Raw genomic sequence first — 21,446 nt, forward strand, 5'->3', positions numbered from 1 at the left:
ACAAATCTCACACAATAACAAGCTTTTTAATGAGCACACACACACACACACACACACACACACACACACACACACACACACACACACACACACACACACACACACACACACACACACACACACACACACACACAGATAACCATCTAAACACACACAACCAACATTTCCCTGTGAGTCAAAACACAAGAGAATCATCACATTGGATAATGAAATGCAAGCAGAGGCATTTTTAACCACTTCTTCTTCTTTTAACCCTCTGAACTCTGCTAGGGAGGAAGCGGAGAGCAGGCCGAAGACCGATCTCTGTGACTCGTGAGGCCTGGGGAACAATATTTTATTAGCCCTGCAGCAGACGATGACACACGGCCACTGACAAAGACACACTGCATCTGACAGGCCTTTATTGGCTAACCCTATAATGACTTCCTGCACTGATTGAGTGATAAGAGGGGAGAGACAGTGAGACAGAGGAGGGGGAGATTAACTCGATATATGGTCAAGAGGATCCAGTTTGATATCTGAAACAAAATAACCCATATTTGACAGTGTCTCTCTCTCGCAATTTCTCTTTCTCCCTCTCACACAACCTCTCTCCGCTTCTTTCTGTTTGTCAAGATTCAAGATTTGAAGTGCTTTATTGGCATGAAAATTGGTTCTTTACAATAAGTAAAATAAGACATATGATAAGATACAAAATAATAAAGGGGGTTAGGGTTAGTCTGTGTATGTGTGTACTCTGTCTCTGTCTCTGTCTCTGTCTCTCTCTCTCTCTCTCCCACTCGTCCTCTCTCTGTGTCTTCTCAATATGGTATTTCCTTTGTCTTTAAACCCCAAACACTCAGAGGTTCTCGACGGCTCTACTCTTAGTCCATGTGTCCCCCTGTCTTCTGTCAGTTCCCATTTGCAGAATGCCTCTCCTCCACCAAGTCCCATCTTGGTATTTGGAGCAATTGCGTAGTGAAACCCTCCTTTCACACAGTTCGCTAGCATTCGACCCACAGTGCTCTTGCAAAGTTCACCTTTTTCTCCCTTTTTTTCTCCTCTATCTCTCTATTTCTTACCACGCTCTCTCCTCCTCCCTCCCTTTGGTCAACTCGGAGGATAAAGAAGGAGTATCTAATGAGTAGATGTTCTGATGATGAAGCCTTTTTCCAAGAAATGTATTTGCCATAAGCCTGTGGCCTTTGGCTGACTCCCCGAGGAGACCATTCATTTAGATATCACTGTTTGTGTGTGTGTTTGTGTGTGTGTCTGTGTGTGTGTGTTGTGTGTGTGTGTGTGTGTGTGTGTGTGTGTGTGTGTGTGTGTGTGTGTGTGTGTGTGTGTGTGCGTGTGTGTGTGTGTGTGTGCGTTTGCGTAAAACACAGTCCCACGCATGCCTGCATCAGTATGTGTCTGCTGCATCTATGTGTTTGTGGGTTGTTAAAGATGATTTGTGTTGTAGGTTTGAGCAGTGAGACAAAGTATCACCCAGAGCATATCAATCTGATGTGTGTGTGTGTGTGTGTGTGTGTGTGTGTGTGTGTGTGTGTGTGTGTGTGTGTGGGTGTGTGGGTGTGTGGGTGCGCGTTTCAAACTTGTGTGCCCGTCCACCGAAACAACGCACAATATAAGGCGCACACTCGGAAGAAGTCCAGCAGCGAGAAAAGGGGAACACCCCATATCACGTAGCTTCCCTTCCTATCATCTCTCCACACCCCAGCCAAGTGCAGCCCTCCTGTGCCACCCAAAAACATCCCTTCACGTCAACACCCTCCCTGTTTCATCACACGCACACACACACACACACACACACACACACACACACACACACACACACAGGCGGGCCCGCATGTGCACAAACACACACACACACACACACACACACACACACACACACACACACTCACGCACACGCGTCATTATTTGTACCATAACTTTGGTTTTCTGTTATTATTTTAATAACAAAACACACACACACACACGCACACACACACACACACACACACACACACACACACACACACACACACACACACACACACACACACACACACACACACACACACACAAACACACACACACACACACACACACACACACACACAAACACGCTAGCTGTCCCTCTCTCTTGAGGCAGTTTGTTTTCAGAGGGTTCTGTTTTCTAGTGAGAGAGGAAGACTCCACTTCAGACAGCTTACAGTGACTCCTACTCTATCTAAACACTGGGCTGCCTCTCTGTCTCAGGCCCTGACAAAATGGCCACCGTGGGGGCCCCCTCCTTCTCTTCCAGTAGACGCGGAGGAGAGGTCGGAGGTCATCGCAGGCCCTGTTGATCAGGGCAGTGTTTCAACGAAGGTTAATTCCGTAGAGCAAGGGGACGAGTTTCTGGATTTATTTCAACATTGACTGACCGTGATTTGACATTGTGTTGCATCACCCGAATGATAACAGCTATAAGTGCAAATCGGAAAGGAATCGATTCAGAGTTCTGGGGTAACAGTTAAGGGTAAACTGCATTAAAAAGTGAGCACGTGTGCTGTTTACATCCACATCACACAATATAACATCAGTGTTTATCAAATCCATCTGCAAGTCCAAGTTCAACACATCCTTTTTTATCAGAATTTGTAAAAAAAATATATAATAAATATAAATAAAATATGATATAAAAGTGAATACCAAAACACCAACCTCAAAATAGTGCTTGGGACTGCCCGAATGTTCGACTCAATAGACCACTCGTAACAGTGAGTACACTCCACTTATAACAATGCACTGGCTGCTTTTCTTACATGTACTTCTTAACTGACACCCACACAGAGTCCTCTCAGCGGTGATGACGGAGAGCCTGTGCGGTAATGCTCACGGCTGCGGCTGTCATTTTCCCACGGCCAGTCTAAACACCGTCAGATGAGCGGCTCGGTCGACGTGGTTTCGCAGGTGTGTTGATGTTATCACCGAGGAGATCTGGCCCTGGGAGTGCTGGAGCGATGCCTTGCTCTGTCATGTCGCTCTCTCATCGCCGCTGGAATGGAAATGCTGAGGAGGAAGAAGGGGGAGACGGTTGTTGCCCGGGTTGAAGCTCGACGATGATGATGCTGGCGTGGATGTCCTGGTCAGAGAGCTCTGCTCAAACCGTTGCGGGTGAAGGGGGGAATTAATGCGTTGCACTCAAGTATAATTCCAATCATTACAGTGCGGCGTATCACCCACTGTCTCTCATGCCTCTGCCATTAGTGCACTGCTTCAAATGGCATCAGTATGTGTCCCTGTACGAACACAGCCCCGAAGAGGTGTGCGAAACTCCTCCCTAAACCCATGTGTGTGTATTTGTGCGGTCAAGATTCAAATAAGGTGGCTGACTGGTACGTTTGCTGACTGATTTGTTGGCCTAATGGCTGACTGACTGGCTGACTGATGACGGTTTGGTTGACTGACACACTGGCTGGCCGGCTGGTTGGCTGGCTGGCTAACGGAATGGAAGGCTGACTGTCTGACTGATTGGTTGGTTGGCTGCATGGCTAGCTGTCTGGCTGACTGGCTTGATGGCTGGCTGGCTGACTGGATGGCTTAATAGATGGTTGGCTGGCTGACTGACTGGCTGTTGGTTGGCTGATTGAATGACTGATTGGCTGAATAGATGGCTGGCTGGCTGGCTGGCTGCATGGCTAGCTGTCTGGCTGGCTGGCTAGCTGGCTGGCTAGATGGCTGGCTGGCTGATTTGCTTACTGGCTGGTAGGCTGATTGAATGCCTGATAGATGGTTGGCTGGCTAGATGGCTGACTGGCTGATTTGCTTACTGGCTGGTAGGCTGATTGAATGTCTGATAGATGACTGGCTGGCTGGCTGGCTGGCTGGTTGGCTGGTTGGCTGGATGGCCGCAGTGAGAACGAGGAGGATGTAAACAGGCCTGTTCTTCCCACGTCTTTGTTTACATTGGGAGACCCCTAGGCCACGCCCCCTGAGCACTCGAGCCCTTCGCATCGCCAAATCACACACCATCCATCTCCGTCTCCTACAAACAGGCTCACTCACGGGCGCATAAAATACACAGACACACACACACACACACACATACCCCCGCGTGCGCACGCTTGGATGTATACGTGCATAGACAGGCCCGCGCAGACACGTGCGCACCTGCATGCATGAAGAGTTGTGCACGGTCAGTGTGTATAGGCTGCAGGTGCGCAGTGTGACTAAAAGCTCTCACTTCTTGTCTCTTCCTCTCTATCTCACTCACTCCATCATGTCTCTGTACTCTCTGCTTGCCCTCATTCTGTTCTGGAATTCATGTTTTCTCTGGTTTTCTCTGTTCATCTTTCGCCAACGTTTAGGATTCAGAAAGGTCTCCCTGGGAGACCACTTTCTTCAGCCCTTTTCATGTCATTTTGGTCGCGTCATAATATAACTTCAGAAACTTGAGATAATGTTCACAATGCCATATTCCATTGGGAAATCCATGTTAAATAGAGCAAGACGCCCCAAAACACTAGCTATCTCCCTTTTTTCCCAGGCTTATGAAGTACGCTCAACATAAGCAGAGCACTGCAGTCTTGCCAAACACTTGTGGTGCACTGGCCATGCAGAGGTCATCCGTTGCCACAATGCAATGAAGATGTGTTTTGGGTTTTAGAGGAAGAACCACCGTTATCTTCACTAACAATAAGCGTGTTTGGATGAACTTCTGCGTTGCCTGTTTATTCTCCTTGCTTCTTTGTGTCATAAGAATTCTTAAACTATCTCACTGTTTACAGCTAACTTTTTTTACGCCCTTAGTCATTATTATCTGGAATTTTGCTTACTTAATGATTTAAGTTAAAGGGAAAAACCTGAACTTGGAAAGACGACATTTGGAATGTCATATGTTGGATGACCAAAGTAAAAGAAAATGTTTTCGTCATGCTTTTTTCACTGCAAGATGAAATGCATCTTGATGTCGAGCACGCCCACACACACACACACACACACACACACACACACACACACACACACACACACACACACACACACACACACACACACACACACACGCACACACACACACACAGACACACACACGCTATAAACACTGTAAATGGAAAATACTCACAACCATCGCCTGGGAGGATGAAAAGTCGACGTGGTGATGGACCGTCTATTTACTCTCAGAATCGTGTCCTTCTGTTTGTCCCTACGAGTGCTCCCATCCACGTTGTTTACACACAGCATACTGCGCTGAGGGGAGAGGACCAGCATTGTTCCTCTGGGAAGGACTGCACGACTATGTGCAACCCAACAAACCTGTAAACACACTGCTCTCACAACGTGTGGGTCCATGCACAAAAACACACAAGCACACGTGCACATACATACGTATACGCACACACACATACATATGAATATACACACACACACACACAAACCTACGTACGCACACATACACACACACACACATTGACACACATGCATAAGCACGCACACACACGCACATACATACATGTACGCACACACACACACGCGCGCACATGCATATACGCACACACACACACACACACACACACATAAATACATACGTATATATGCACGCACACACACACACAAACATATGTACGCACACACACCCACACACACACACACACACATGCATAAGCACACACACACAAACACACAAACACACACACACACACACACACACACACACACACACACACACACACACACAACCACACACGCACACACATGCAAATACACACAGTGAGACAATGAGGGGGAGGAAAGAGACACACAGAGAGTGCATCCGAGTTTCACGATTTTGCAAACCTGCCCTAAATCCAATACTTTATAGCAAACATTTTGGGACATCTGAACAAGGCTCTCAGCACTAGAATGGATGTCCTTTACGAGGCTATATTTCATCTAGATGGGCCTGCAGGGAGATTAAGTGAGAGGGGGAGATAGATAGAATTTGGTAACCAGGGATGAATCATTTAAAAGTTATTTGGTTGCTTTCTTTGAGAACCGGCCAAGTGTGAGAATGTGTGTTTGTTTGTAGCCGGGGGATTTGGGTTAGCACACGCAAACATGAAAAATAAGTAATGTGTCGTGCACATACAAGTCAATGATAAAACACAAATACACAGGCTGACAAAAACAAAGCCACAGTAGGTTTATGTGTAGATTTTGGAAGCAGTAACTCAACTAATAGGCTACCACTGCAAAAACCCTAGACGCCATTCACTATATCCATTCATGAGGCAGAGGCAGTCCTCATTACACACACACATTTTTCCAACATGAATCCTTATTTTCCTCAATTTTCAGCGGCCCTAAAGTGTCTACAGTTGCCAGCAGAGCATGCCAGATTAATACATTTTGCTTATAAATTGTACTGTTTCCCAAAACCTGCACGTCATACGATTATAAACAATGAAAACGGCTGCTTTCAGCATCTGTTTCAGAATGTTAAATTAGTTTGTTAAGTGTACTATTGGCAGACCACGTGGATTATTCTCAGAAATAAATAGATTTGGCCAGTAATGCATGAGGCATTTCTGCACAATACACGGGGAGTGAACTGACCTTCATTCACTTATTCTTACTCAGTCAATACAACTGAATGCTTTTATTCACATTTGAGATCATGAAAGATATCCACACCACCACTGATTATTTTATTTTTAAATACACCTTGTTAAAACTAAGTGAAGGAAACGTAGCCTATTTCATTTTTATTTGGGAAACTTAAAGACAAACATGATATTTCTCGTCCACTGGGTGGCGGTAGTAAACACATTAAGACAGGAAGTAAAAAAAACAAAAAAAACTGCAAGGTAGTAGCTGAGGAATATTTCACTGGGTTCTTGCCATTGTTTTGATTTCATGATTTGAACACCGATTCGTCTCTGCCGAAAAGGTACATCGATCACTACATCTCGATTTAAAATAAATGCATACAAACTGGATGCTCCCTTCGGTTTTCATTGGCTTCATGCAAGTTCCCTTCAATTGTCATCATATGAGCAAATAATGGGGGTTGTAATGCTAGCTAGCTGGTAACTTTTCATTCGTCTCCCTGACAAGACACTTTCTTTGTTGGAGGCTCCTTGTAAGCTGAGCTCCGGACGGGTAAAGAAACGGGAGAAACACCATGTCACGCATTGTAAACCTGTCCGTTTTACAATCGACCAGCGGACGTACTTTATCCCCGAGCCGGTGATCTGCGTTACTATGCAACACGAAGCGCACTAGCCGCTGCAGCTAACACCAACTGTCCCTTAAAGCCCCTCTGGTTCCTAAGACCGAGATTCCAGCTCCATATTTATTTGTAAGGCGAGGGGGAGGATACCCCGTTTAAAATTGCCATCGTTGCATTCATTTAGCCGGGGATTAAAGTCTTCTACGAGGCATTACCAGCCTTGCTAACACTAGCTGTAGCTGAGCTGCGCTAACCAGAAGCGTTAGCTTCATCTTCTTATTGTCTTTCAACAGTAACCTGTCATAGTGCACTGGAGACAAGCTTGTTATGGCCATTAACCCTGATTTTTCTTCGCATAGGTGCAGGCTTGATACGTGTTGAACTTCCACAACTTGTCTTCAAGCACGAAGGTCCAAAACACCAGGCTCACTACCTCGTAAATGTCCTATTGTGGGCTCTCTTACGACGCAACCATCCAGGTAACAATCACACACGTCTGAGTTGCTAAACGCATAACACATTATAATGCAACCTATCCAGTAAGGGTATGTGATGATCTAATTTTGTGTTTTAAAAAACCTGGCAGTTCATAGCCTCTTTAAGCTTTTAATCATAAACCTTACTTACACCATTATTAAAACATGATAATCCAGTTAACAGAAAAAACACTATACTATGCACCGGAAAACTATTTCTGAGCCACATAGCAACGCCTTAACATAGTGTCTATGTTGCCTAGGTGATCCATCTCCGTCCATGGCCAGTTGTGATGGTATTTGCTGATGTATGCGTGAGGAGAAAGACCTAGTGGTTCCCTTGCTGTGCCACACACTGCACACATGGATTCCGGTAACGAGGATGCGTTGGACATCATCATTACGAATGTGGTGGCAACCTTTAGGACAAGATGCCACCTCAACCTCCGCCTCATCGCCCTTGAAGGGGTCAATGTCATCTACAAGCCGGAAGTAGGGGTGAGGGAACAGGTTTCTTTGTTCACTCTTAACCTTCCTCAGCTGTGTCGAGATTTGTAACGTTTGTGTGTGTGTGTGTGTCTGTGTCTGTGTGTTTGTCCGTCCTCAGAAAGTCTTGATGAAACTTCGCAAGCCCAAGATCACAGCTTCGATCTGGTCCTCAGGAAAAATAATTTGCACTGGAGCCACCAGGTAACTTGTTTACGTTCACACAAATAATTTTTTTGAATGGGCCAATCAGGGGGTAGCAAGTGTGTTGTGTATGTAGACGCTTACGCTTTGGTTGTCAGTTGAGGTCATGGGTAGGTAGGGAATTTATTTTATTTTATTTTTTCCAGCAGCAGCGAATGATAGGTAGGTGGTTTTCATTTAAAAACGAGAAAATTCGCTCATCCTTGTACAGAATGAAGAGGTGCTGTACAAACACGTAATTATAGTTAGCATCAAATATTTATTTAGTTATTTTTAAAGCTCATAAAATAATTTGGGTCGCACATAAATTGAGAGGGTCGGTTGGAAACCGGAACCAAACAAAAAAATGTTTTAGGCCCTATCATTCAACCAGGTTTTCACATGCCGTGCTTCAGTCTTGACATGACTGCATTGTTAAGTGTCTACAAACTACTTCTTATTGCAATTTCACCAACTTTTTGCATCTTTATCATGATACTTGCATCGCAATTCACAATGACGCACACTGTTGTGGTAAGCGCAGTATAAGTGCATCGTTTAGAGGGCGGTGTGTCTCAGGGAGTCATTATACTGTGCCTAACTGATGCTCTGTATCGCGCCTGCGCTCTACAACAAGCTCTTTCTCCAACTCTTTGTCTTTCTTTCTCAGCGAGGATGAGTCCAAAGTGGGCGCCCGCCGGCTAGCGCGCACTTTGCAGAAGCTGGGCTTTAGGGTAAGGAAGGGGGAGTCACGATACTCCCGTGGCTATGATTAGAGGCCCTCTTTTTTGACCCCCAATGCCTGCATCCTACCTAAAAGGCATCCTTGAGCGCGATGCATTACTCCTGTGTGCCCTGTAATAGGGCTGGGCGATAAATTGAATTCTGATCTCGATTTCGATTTTAGCGTCAAAAGCTCACAAAACTAAATAGAAAAGTTTATCAAGTTTTCAATATTATTATTATTTTTATTTTTTGTTTATAGAAAGTGCAAAACAGCTGGATACATATATCTGTACATTATTTTAGATTTGAACATTTTACTTTTTGACCATTTTGTGTATTTTTTTAGTCAACATTTCAAAGTTCTCAGTTACAAAGTGTTTTTTGGGAGAGACATGCTGAATAAATACATAATGTTTTCAAACTCCAAAATATTCGTTTGAATTATCGTGATTTCAATATTGACCAAAATAATCCTGATTATGATTTTTCCCATAATCGAGCATGCCTACTCTGTAACAGCATGCTTCCCAATACACTGTATGTCCCTTTGGAGACTCACCATATGGCCAAACACATCAGTCGTGTCCTCGCACAAATATTCAGATGTGTTTTTTTTTTCATGGTTCATGACCTGTGATTTCCTCAGGTGCGGTTTTCTGACTACAAGGTGGTCAATGTGTTGGCAGTGTGCTCCATGCCCTTCTCAATCCGCTTGATCGACTTCACTAAGAAAAACCGCCCCATAGCAAGGTAAAGCACATCTACATCTAGGAATGCACCGATGCCAGTACTCGGTCTCAGGCCCGATGCTGTGCTCTTGTCCTCTTTCTGGTGGTGATGCTCCGTCCGAGCATCGATTTATTCCCGCGTCGGAGGGTCGGGGCTCACCGGACACATGCAATATATCGCTACAGTGTGTGGCGCATTTCATGTGTGATAAAAAAAGTATCACAAAGTTGCCGTGGCCTGTAACAATGGTAATAATAACACGCCCGCTCTCTGTTTTAAACGAATGGTTCAAGTACTCATATCGGTACTCGTATCGGCGAGTACCCAAACGTAACTATTTGTACTTGGTCTTAGAAAAAGTGGAATTGGTGCATCCCTATCTACGTCCACAGAAGGTAGTCACATAGATATCTTCAAAAGAACGGAATAAGGTTTGTTGCACAAAGGAGCTAACCACTCAAGTGCAATAGAGGAAGCCGGCCAGTAAAAAGAAACACACCCCTTCGAGTCTGGGTTTAAAGAGGACCATCCTCTTTATTTGTATAGATAGGGTGACCTCTAGTGGCGACAAACAGTTTTTCAGGCGATGTATTGTCACGATTAAAGACACATATTTAATGAAAATAACTTGTGGTTCTGTTTTGTGTGTGTGTGTCCTTACTAGTTATGAGCCTGAGCTGCACCCTGCTGCCACATACAGGATCAAACAGATCAAGGCTACTGTCCAGGTGTTTTCCACTGGGAGCATCACAGTCACAGGTGAATGCCTATGCCCTCCCTCTCTCTCCCGCCATCCCTCCCTCCCTCCCTCACTCTCTCTGTGTCAAACAATCGGACATTCTTAAAACCCCCGCTTGCATTTTTCAGCATTTCGCATGATCACATGCAGTCAAAGCTTGCACGCTGTCCAGGTGGTTGTTGAATTCACCCGCCAATGTTTATCGATGTGTCGGGTGGATTTGAATAGCATTAAGATGAGGGAGGATTATAAAAACATGTCGCGCTCGTATTATGACGGTTAATATGTGGCAAAATGAGAGTGCTTCTAGACCTGGTCTGAGAATTAGTAGAATACGTAAGGGATAATGCCCGACGAGGTGTCCATATCAGGAATTAATGGACGACGCGGAGGCGTAGAGGTATTCTATTCCGCTCAGCTATGCGCCAGAGAGCTAACTTTATGCATTGCACATATTTATAATTTAAAATTCGTCCCAGCCTTCATACCACAGATACTATAGGGTCTATAGCATATAACCGCGTTTTCTGATTACAGTTTAATGCATTTTTCACAATTGACCAGCTCTCGTTTTGAAGGCTGAACTGACAATTTGACTAGAACTACATAGCAAATTGTCCGTACATCAGGACTTAATGCACACCCTGCAGCCAATCAGAATCGAGCATTCCCCAGGACCCTGGTATAAGATGGGATAACTGGTCGCATCAAAATCTGAACTCGGATGTTTACATTTTCACTTAAAGAAATGGAATATTCACAAACATGTGAGCTGAAAATGACAGAGTGTTGTATAGAGTAGTGTTCAGTGAGCTTGGTTTAATGTCAGTCAATTTTTTTTATTTTAGGGCGTTAGAAATTATTGTTAATCTTCTGTGTTGTGCACGCCAAACTGCTTCTCATTCATTTCCATGCAATGAGTCATGAATCTCATTCTAAATCAGGCCATCCCTAACAGCAGTTAAATTCATAGCGTAACCAACATGTTTACCCTCGGCTCATACAGTTTGTTAAAGAAACGAACCGGCAGGTCTAGTTTTCAACGTCATTTGTTTTCACTGTGGTGCTGTCACTTAACCAAAGAGACTGTGTGGAATTTTTTCGGTCATTTTTTTTTAACCAAAAATCCCTGTTATTTATTCGCAACGAAAGACCGAATTCAAATCACTTGTTCTCTCTACTCCCCCACCCTTCATATTTCATACTCTCACTTCTTTGTCGACCTCACCCAACCCTAAATAAATGTCTCTGTCCCTCTTTCACCCACTGCGGCGGTGACCCCCCAGGACCAAACGTACAGACTGTGGCCACAGCTGTGGAGCAGATATACCCACTACTGTTTGAGTGTCAGAAACCCCTCCGCAAATAGTGGAAGAGAAACGAAACAAACAAAATGGTGACTCGGTCAGCCGGTGAGGGGGTGGGTCGGCGGCCTAAGGGAAAAGGACGACCGCCTCCATCTGGAGGTATTTTTCTTTGGACCGGAGTGGAAGGCACCTTATGCTTGGGATGAGATCATACGTTATTCTCATCTCTGCGAAAGCTGTATCGACGGACTGGCCAGTGTGCACGGAGCGCTTGTTTCTTCTACTGAAAACAAAAACAACTTAAAAACACATGAGCCGCTCGCCAGGGACTCAAAGAGATTCCGTCGTACTGATTCTAAGATGTTCCCTTGTTGATGGTGTTACTAACTACTTTGATGTTTGGGACTTTAGGTCAGCTGATCTAGCCCTGCTTTCTCCTTTTTTAAATGCACTGTAACAATCCTTTTCCTGTCCTGTCGGTGAGAAACTGGTCTTCAACCAGAGTAACAAAACGCCGACCAACGCAAATCCAGTTCCTCCGAGCCACGTAACTATTTTAGATGCCAAGATGGCGTTAGACTGTCCAGAGTGTTCTGTATTTTAACAATGGAAACCAACCGCTCGTTTTAAACATGACCTCTAGAGTCACTCCGTCCACTGCTCTTTTAATTTTATATATATATATATATATATATACACACATATATATATATGTATATATAATGAAATGTTTCCTCATTATATGCAAATGCTAGGCTGCTTCATGTTGCAGACATAGTTAGCCCAGAGTTCAGTTTCACGAATCCACCTAACCCTAACTGTAACCAACTCAGCTGTAGTTGCAGTTGTGGGAAAAAAAGTTATTTGTGGATGTTTTTAACTAAGCTTTTTACACAGCATTAATCAATAAGTCTGCTCAGCTAGGGGGCGGGGGGGGGGGGGGGGGGGGGCTGGGCTGTAAAAGACGGGTTTTTTTAAGATAAAAAAAAAATGTAATAACGCTGTGTCCACTGTGACATAGCAGGGGGGGGGGGGGGGGAGGGCTGTTGACAGCTGGCCTGGTCAGACATGGTCCACAATATGTAAATACAGGCATGCTGAGGTGTGTGTGTGTGTGTGTGTGTGTGTGTGTGTGTGTGTGTGTGTGTGTGTGTGTGTGTGTGTGTGTGTGTGTGTGTGTGTGTGTGTGTGTGTGTGTGTGTGTGTGTGTGTGAATCACAATGTTTACCTTAACGATTAGTGGGAGCGCGTGTTTATGTATGTCAACATTTCTTTTTTTGTTTTGTATTTTGTATTGAGATGAAAATGGTTTACTGAATAAAAGAGGACTACCATAGGACCTTTGTGTGTTTTGTCCTGATTTCCTCTTGCGTAGACAGTTAGTCATATAAATCCCACTGCATTATTGTTTAAAGTTGTTCAACTTCAATGAAGGTACCCAAAGCAATTAAAGTAGTGAGTGTTGTGTGGGTGTGTGTGAGGGGTGGGTTATGACACCTCATCCACTTACAGTCTGTATAACCCTCATAGGTCATGCACAGCTGCCAGTCTTTGCCAGGACACTGGCTATCAGTGACGAGGTGAGGATTGATGTAACTATCCAATTTGAGACCAGGGATGGTAAGTGGCTCTTGTTTAGGGCTGTTATGATAAGCGCAATATTGCAATAGCGCTGCATGTAAGACTTATGTAGAATAACTTGAATCCCTAGTCTCAACGAGAGACCCCCAGGCCCCGAGACACAGCAGTGTACGAAACTGCTTTGCAGGGACGAAGCAAAAACGCCATTGGTGGAATTTATTTTTGAAGGTTTTAACGTTTTTATTGATTGAGAGTCATGCTGTATGTCAACATACAGCAAAAGACCACAGGCAGGAATCAAACCTCGGTCGCTGCGGTCAGGACTGAGCCTTAACGGTACGCGCTCTACCCGATAAACCATTGGGGTGCTCAAGGTTATTATTTTAACTAGGTATTTTTACCTGCATATTTTCACCACGATAGCCCGAGCCGGATTTGGAATCTGGAAAGGACAGGGTTACCACCCCTCCTCTGACATAAACAAGTGTATTCGTATATACAATGGACACTATCAAAAAGACGAATATGAAAACATCCTTTTTTATTGGCCCAAGTGTCATTGATTCAGTGGACCCCTTGTCATTGTTAAATTGTCAACAGCAGCTTTTCACAAACGGAGTACACCATCTTACCAGTCCGGTCAGACCTGAGTACCACATTCTTCAGATGCGTATTTAAAGTGAATACAGAAATCATTGAAGTAGAAAAATTGCAGAATCTGGAACTTCCATTTCAGTTACCGCTCTGGGTAAAGTTCAGTTGCCATTCAGACAGTGATGGGATAAGTTAAGATGGTACTTTACTAATCCCAGGCAGGACATTTATCGACCTAGACAAATGAGGTGAAAGTGCAGCCATGTTAGATTTCTTACCCGTGTAATGAATATGTGGGGGGAAAGGTGGATACCGTCACACATACACCACAGCTCTTCCTATTTCAGAGGCATTCGTCACACTAGAATCAGATATCACTAATTGACAAGAAAACCATGTTAAAAATACTGTTCACAAACGCAGAGCAAGAGTGAGAATCATTTAGAGCTTGACCAACACCCACAGAACAGTTGAAACAAAATCTGGTGAAGAATGAGTTTAGGAATTACAGCATCTTGAGCCTCAATATTAACACCCCCATACTGCTTGTCAGCAGAACGGACTTCATTGCCAAACAATAACATGTACGGTGGACACCGCAAACTCCAAAACGGCTGCTATTCTTTCATTTCCAAAGTGTTCATCTATTCGCTTGGTGAAGACAGAACTGGGGGCCATGGTATTAGTGCTCCGACCTCATGTACACCCGTTTCCCGTTATCCTCGTGGTTCCTTACCTTTTTCCGTCCGTGCCCAACTTTAATGTTTGTGCACCTGCTTTGACCCAAATTGTTCACAACCCAATCAACATCTGCCATTCGTATTATTGTCGTGATGAAAGTAATCGCATCGCTCTTCAAAAAAAAATACATAACTTCAAATGTCGTAGCTTATGTCAATAGTGTGCTGTGACCCCATATGAATATCAGGGGACGAAGAGGTTGGTGAACCATTTAAGATCCTATCCTGAGCGGCACGACCTTCGACCTTTGGCGGTTGCGTGGGCGTATCTTTCGTGCGGGCCGCCCGGCTACTGTCTTGCAGCATGCTCCATCGTCGTGGATCAGAGCGTGAGATTACCGGGCGTGTCCGTGGATTTGAGGCTCCTCTCCGCCTCTCTCTGCTGCGGTTGGACCCGCTTGCAGAAGCGCAAATCAAAGTGCTTCCTGTTACCAAATAAGAGCGTGGGAGGGGGGGATGAGATGGTTCAAGGAAAACATTTACTCGGCTTAACTGCAGTTATCTTACAGTACCTAAGTCAGAGTACGTTTATCTTCAACACTTATTTACAGGTTGACCTCAATAACTACTGTGTAGTTCAGAATATATCATTCTGACCTGGGCATCGTAAAATATTTAACGTTTATTGAGTTTTAGGATTTATCTGTTATGGTTTGCGTGTTAACGATCACAGACATTTAAGTCATATTTTACTCGTGTCTATGGGTATCTTGTTCGATTCTAATTACAAATATTGTATTTTCTGAGCGAGGAAAAGACTCAAAATATGGTTGTGGGCTGTATTTAACCTAAATTCAACCAATTGGTTCCCTTAATTAATTATTGGCAGGGTTCGCTCTCTTGAGAGCTTATGGCATGAGTTGATATGACGTGTGCTAATGAATGGATGTGACACAGTTCATTGTGTGTCTTTGGGTTAATGCGTGTGTATCAGACGAGGGCCCACTTACTTCATCGCTAGTTCTTTGGATATCTGTTCCAGTGTGCGTCCCCTGGTCTCGGGGACACAGAGGATGACGAACACTAGCAGAACAAAGCTCATAGCAGCGTACAGGAACATCACGCTCGACACGCCAATGGTCTCTGGAAGATGGACAAATCCATACAACTTGGTTCATTGTAATTAACCCTAATATTTATAATTCTTTATTTTACGTGAGTGTGTGCATACATCCTGTGTGCATTGGGCTGTATGGATGGTTTTGTTAAAAAAAAAAAAAACACCTTAGGTAACTGATCGAACATCTGTGATTTTTTTTTATAAATAAAATGGAACCCAAAGAAATATGCAAAAGTAGTTAATAACTAATAATTATAATACCGGTCCCGTAAACAAGGCAAACTCCGCTAACTCCTACGCAGGCGTTGTTTGCACAGGCGTTGTTTGCAACAACGCCTGTGTACAATCTGGGTACGTATTTGTACTATCTGTGTATATTTGTACCCTGTTCATACACACCTGTGACGGTGAGAAAGGTCATAGAAATTAGCAGGTTGGTCGCCCAGTTCACCGCCGACACCACCGACACAGCCTTGCCCCGTACCCCAGTGGGGAATATTTCACTGATCACCACGTAGACCACTAAAAGAAACGGGAGAGAAACACACAAAAACACACACACTTACATGCCAACACTCGATAATATTTCCCAAAACTAAGAAGGAGACAGGCAATGACTAAAAGTCTGACTACACTTTCTGAGGACTGGTCCATTTGTTTATCATGACCCAAGCATATCTCTCTCCACCCACGTAGTTGTTGTGAAATGAATATCTAGTGTTTGAGGATTGTGTGTGTTAATGTGAGAGAAGCGGTGAGCAGCTTCTAGCGTTGCCACCCTGACGTCCCTCAGCTTGGACTCGCCTCGTTCCCCACTCCGCAGTACGTAAACAAGCATGTCATACAAATCTTTTTTTTTTGTAGCAGGACCTTGTTGTCTAACTAAACTGCAACATTGCTATAGAATACACTACACACCTGCAGAGGCAAATGACAAATCGACCATAACAAAAAAATTCAAAGGATTTTGAAAAGATGAGTTACCATACTAGTGTTTCCCCTAGAATTTTTTTTAGGCCCGGTGGTAAGAGCTGATAGTGTGATTTGTTATACATTTTTCACGGGATGCTAGAGTATTTGTTGGTTATTTCCATATAAAACACTTGCTTAGCCATCACAAGTTGATAATGATTCAATAAACACGTTATTAACAATAAACTAATTTTATTTACAATACAATTTTTGGTGGTGCCATGCTAATGATGATATAACTTAATGCTGTCAGATTGTCCGTTATGATGGGGCATCATCCCCGCATCATCTGCGCCATTTTTTTTTTTTCATTATTATTATTTTTTTTGGCCCGTTGTTGGCCTGGCGGGGGCGCTCGTTGGCCTGGCGGCCCGCCAGGCCTGAACAATGGTAGGGGAAACACTGACAGTTAGCGAGGGATGTTACAGTTTCTAATGTCTAAAACCTGTTTCTTCATGGTTTAATAGGTTTGGCTTTTAATCGTTGTCACAAATCACTCGTGATTTTCAAATGTGCAAAACAGATAGCAGGTTATGTCAGTCTCTAATCGACGATAATAGGGCTACTGCACATCTGACAGGCCTGGAGTCTTTTATAGGGATATATATAGCTGTCCAGATTGTTTTCAGACGTATTGCCCTCTGATCTGACACACATAACAACTCAACTAAGGTCATCCAGACCTTTCATATATAATATAATACCAGCCTAACTTGCCAAAGTGTCAATATAAATTGATTGTTTCTTATTTTAGTTATGTTTTTCTAAGATGTTTGGGAGATTAGTGTGGACTTAATCCAGCTCATGTTAACCATGAGTGAGTGAGTGAGTCAGTGAATAAGATTGAATAAGTAAACAAGAGATTTGATTAAAGGTAATTAAATCCCTTGTGCACTGAAAAGCGGAAATGGTGTGTAAGTGCGTGTTTGTGTGTGTGTGTGTGTGTGTGTGTGTGTGTGTGTGTGTGTGTGTGTGTGTGTGTGTGTGTGTGCTTGTTCTTACTGGGCCCGAGGCTAACCGAGAAGGCTGCAACGTACACGAGCAGGCTGATCAGAGACACCCACTTCAGAGTGTATGACACCGCCGACCCATTTCCAGCCGCCTCCTCTCCCGCCTCCCGTCCCCGAGTCTTCGTGGCCCCCGTCACAGCCGCGGGGGACAGGTCACCAACGCCGCCGCCTCCGTTCCAACGCACAGGCAACGAGTCGTCGAGTGTCACACGACTGTCGTTCATTCCCACCACGCCGACGCTCGGGTCGCTCCGGTTCAGCCCGGACGGGCTCTGACACAAGCTGGTCAGGTGGGTGTGGCTCTGCGACGTCACCACCCCCAGGGTGACCAAGGAGATCCCCATGGCGACGGCGCCCACGCACAGGAAGCTCTTGGGCCCCAGGCGGTCCACCAGCAGCACGGCCGGGATGGTGCCCACCACCTTGACCACGCCGAAGCCCGTGGAGGCCAGGGTGGCGGCGGCGGCGCTGTTGAAGCCCACGCTGTGCAGCAGCGGCGAGGCGTACGACAGGACGTTGGGCTGGCCCGTCACCTGCTGCAGGAACACCAGCGCCGCGCCCGTCAGCAGGCGGCGCCGCAGGTTGGCCTTGCCGCCGAACAGCTCCCGGAAGCCGTGCTCCGACTCCTCCTTGAGCCCCGCCCGGATGTCCCGGAGCTCGGCGTCCACGTCGCCGCCGCCCCGGAGTCGGGTCAGCACGCCCCGTGCGCTCTCCACCCGGCCCCGGGCCACCAGGAAGCGCGGGCTGGGCGGCAGCAGCAGCAGGCCGGCGAACTGCAGCAGGGCCACGGGGGTCACCAGGCCGAAGGTGTACCGCCAGCCGTCGGAGAGCGCGGCGAAGGCGTAGCTGCAGCTGAAGCCCAGCAGCACGCCCACCACCAGCATCAGCTCGTACAGCGTCACCAGGAGGCCGCGGCGCTCCTGCGGGGAGATCTCGGCGATGTAGAGGCAGGCGGCCGTGCCCGACAGCGCCGTGCCCACGCCGACCACGGCGCGCCCCGTCATCAGCGCCGGCAGCGAGGCGAAGGCGACCGAGACCACCGTGCCCGCCACCACCGCGGCCGCGCCGAGGAGCATGGAGCAGCGGCGGCCGTAGCGGTCCAGGACGGGCCCGCCCGTCAGGCAGATGAGCAGGGAGCCCAGCAGGTGAGCGCTGACCAGCAGCTCCTGCTCGCGGCAGGAGAGGGAGAGGAGCCCCCGGAGCTGCAGCAGCACGCCGGAGGTCAGGCCCATCTCGTAGCCCAGCATCAGGCCGCTCAGAGAGGCCGCCACGGCCGCCAGCACCACCAGCCAGCTGCAGCCTAGACCCGCGGAGAGACAAGACATAACGGGTAAACGGTAAATGGACTTAGGGCTGGGCGATTAATCGGATTTTGATCGCAATTTCGATTTTAGCGTCAGACGATCAAAAAATTTACATAATCGAGTTCTTCGATTATTATTATTTATTTTTTTATGTTTTATAGAAAGGGCAGAACAGCTGTATACAATTATGTTTATCATTTTAGATTGGAACATTTTCCTTTGTACCATTTTGTGTATTTTTTGGGGAGGGTTAGACGACTGTGTCTGTGGTGTCAAGTGGCCACTGGGCCCCCTTTTTTCTCGGCTCATGATAGGCCTCTGATCTTTGTAAGCCCCAAAAAAAAATATCACATTGTGTTGGGCCTATCATGCTGCCTATCATGAGGCAGTATTAAATTATTACTTTTTTTTTACTGCAGCTCATGATAGGCCCCCTGATCGTCGTAGGCCCTGGGGCTTCAGCCCATGTAAGCCTGTGCATTAAGGCGGCCTCGAGGGTGAGGCATCTCGCTCATGGACACTTCAACACTCTAGCTAGGAGGAGCCAGGGATCGAACCAGAAACCATCCGGTTACCAGCCAACCCGCTCTACCTCCTGAGAGAGAGAGACACACACACACACACACACACACACACACACACACACACACACACACACACACACACACACACACACACACACACACACACACACACACACACACACACACACACACACACACTAGGAGTAAGTGTTTAAAGAGAGGAGGATGGTTGGTGGAGATAAGGTATGTTGTTTATTGTTGATGATATCGTGTAGCTGTAGTCACAGTGTACTGATGCAATCAAAGGTGTTGATTGCAATACAGAGAAGTTAGAAATGAGACGCTAGGTCACATCACAGCAATATATAGTAAGTGAGGTTGTTGGGATGGGATTTTGGGTACACTCTGTACATGCTACTTCTTCACCAGCCAGCCATTAACCTGGCCTACTACTTCCACATTACCATTAGCGTTACCACTGCAATGCAGGTATTACAGATAAACACCATAGAAATACCTCTGCCACACCTATTGGAATGTTATAAATGGAGAACTGCAATAATAACACAACAGCCATGTGCAGAATAACAGCATAAACAACGCCATGAAATTAAAGGTTTATCAGGGTCGGCCTAGCAGTCATTTATGTTCTGTTCTTTAGCATTGGACGATATGGCTTTTTGATGCATTTCCATTAAAAAAGGTTCCCTCTACATTTTTGGTTCTTTGAACTTTTTGCTGTTTTGCTATTTTGTCATTCCTTAAAACATAAAATAATCAATATAATAATGAATATATGATCAATAAAACAATAATAAAATAAACTTAAAACCAAAATGTCTAACTTTTAAGCATTCGATGAAGATGAATTTGATTCCCAGGGTGCCATTAAGACTGCTTATCTGATAGCCTACCTGTGCTTCTGAGAAGACAGGGCTTCAGTGTCCGGTGTTCCTGGGGCTCGTCAGAGGGCATCCTCTCCGCCTGACCGCTGAGATCCATGATGATTGCAGTCCTAGAAGACCGACATGGAGACACACACAGTCACACACATGCCAATATCAGGTCATTTGGTTCTAAATCAGTAGTGTCACTAGTGTAAGCATCCACGAATTATTATTGGTATTGGTCGTAGGATATGCAACTGTCAATATATATAGTTATAACCATAGTTACAAGTTACAACCAATCCATTGAGAAACCGAACTTGCAATTCCGAGATTTCTCAGAATGGTAGTCCAAATTGTAGGCTACTTCTAAAGTTCGGGACCCGAACTTTAGAAGATAAGATACTGGACCCGTCCAGTCTATATTTGCACTATATTATAGTACGGTGTTATTGCCTAAACGTGCAAAATCCCCTGCATCGCATGTGGCTGAACCAGAGCGGCGATGCAGGCTGGGGAGTGGTCAGCTGCGGCTGAAGGTTTCATACGTCAGGAAAACGAGTGATTCACTTGATAGGCTACTTCAGCAGTAATTCAACACATCTACCCCCGACTTTAGAGCCAACGCTATAGTTGACACATCCTTAGACAGTGGAACGTTCAAATTACAACAGTTCTTCGTACGTTTGGATCTGCACAAAATCTCCACAAACCAACTACAAAACCGAGGAACTAATGCTCAATGACAGCGGCCTGCAGAGACACTTTTGTTTCATACCTCGGCCCCTGGATGTTGGACGTCACGGTGTCGATTTATATATTTATTTTCAGATCCATTGGTCCCCTCTGCAGAGTAGACTGTTTTATGGAAACTGTTTTCCGAACTTTCCAGCCCTCCCTGTTAGCAGTAGCACACGATCCTGTTTTGGAGAGACACTTGTTAGACTCCTCCCACTTTTCCCAGGCATG

At 45.5% G+C, this 21,446-nt stretch overlaps 2 protein-coding genes and 1 long non-coding RNA gene across 4 annotated transcripts; 1 reads left to right on the forward strand and 2 right to left on the reverse strand.

Moving 5' to 3' along the window:
* Nucleotides 1–1,766: 1,766 nt before the first annotated feature.
* On the reverse strand, nt 1,767–5,334 carry LOC132450408 (uncharacterized). Its single transcript, XR_009523827.1, has 2 exons — nt 5,075–5,334; nt 1,767–3,021 (listed from the first exon to the last, which is right to left on the reverse strand). It is a non-coding gene; the product is annotated as an uncharacterized LOC132450408 (long non-coding RNA).
* Nucleotides 5,335–6,731: 1,397 nt separating this feature from the next.
* On the forward strand, nt 6,732–12,737 carry tbpl1 (TBP-like 1). Of its 2 annotated transcripts, none has more exons than XM_060041517.1 (8): nt 6,732–6,877; nt 7,519–7,638; nt 7,899–8,133; nt 8,243–8,325; nt 8,975–9,038; nt 9,677–9,780; nt 10,424–10,518; nt 11,785–12,737. In XM_060041517.1, the coding sequence occupies exons 3-8, from the start codon at nt 7,999–8,001 to the stop codon at nt 11,865–11,867; spliced, it is 564 nt and encodes a 187-aa protein (XP_059897500.1). In that variant the 5' UTR covers nt 6,732–6,877; nt 7,519–7,638; nt 7,899–7,998; the 3' UTR covers nt 11,868–12,737. The 2 variants fall into 2 exon arrangements, with proteins under 2 accessions (XP_059897500.1, XP_059897501.1); XM_060041518.1 differs by having other exon boundaries at nt 6,757–6,877; nt 7,525–7,638.
* Nucleotides 12,738–14,229: 1,492 nt separating this feature from the next.
* slc2a12 (solute carrier family 2 member 12) lies at nt 14,230–21,425 on the reverse strand. The gene is made up of 6 exons (XM_060041506.1): nt 21,256–21,425; nt 20,505–20,605; nt 17,755–19,062; nt 16,180–16,302; nt 15,671–15,803; nt 14,230–15,145 (listed from the first exon to the last, which is right to left on the reverse strand). Exons 2-6 carry the CDS (start codon nt 20,590–20,592, stop codon nt 15,043–15,045), a joined length of 1,755 nt encoding a protein of 584 aa, XP_059897489.1. The 5' UTR covers nt 20,593–20,605; nt 21,256–21,425; the 3' UTR covers nt 14,230–15,042.
* Between the last annotated feature and the right edge of the window lie 21 nt (nt 21,426–21,446).

Source organism: Gadus macrocephalus, chromosome 21 (genome assembly GCF_031168955.1).
Source record: "Gadus macrocephalus chromosome 21, ASM3116895v1".
Lineage (NCBI taxonomy): Eukaryota > Metazoa > Chordata > Actinopteri > Gadiformes > Gadidae > Gadus > Gadus macrocephalus.

Excerpts from the sequence above, each read along its gene's own strand:
- tbpl1 (XM_060041517.1), top strand. The coding sequence starts at position 7,999 with ATGGATTCCGGTAACGAGGATGCGTTGGACATCATCATTACGAATGTG. Across the intron at positions 8,326-8,974 it reads ATTTGCACTGGAGCCACCAG|CGAGGATGAGTCCAAAGTGG; the intron begins GTAACTTGTTTA and ends TTTCTTTCTCAG. Across the intron at positions 10,519-11,784 it reads TGGGAGCATCACAGTCACAG|GACCAAACGTACAGACTGTG; the intron begins GTGAATGCCTAT and ends GTGACCCCCCAG.
- slc2a12 (XM_060041506.1), bottom strand. The coding sequence starts at position 20,592 with ATGGATCTCAGCGGTCAGGCGGAGAGGATGCCCTCTGACGAGCCCCAG. Across the intron at positions 19,063-20,504 it reads CTGTCTTCTCAGAAGCACAG|GCTGCAGCTGGCTGGTGGTG; the intron begins GTAGGCTATCAG and ends CCGCGGGTCTAG. Across the intron at positions 16,303-17,754 it reads CTCGGTTAGCCTCGGGCCCA|TGGTCTACGTGGTGATCAGT; the intron begins GTAAGAACAAGC and ends CGTTTCTTTTAG.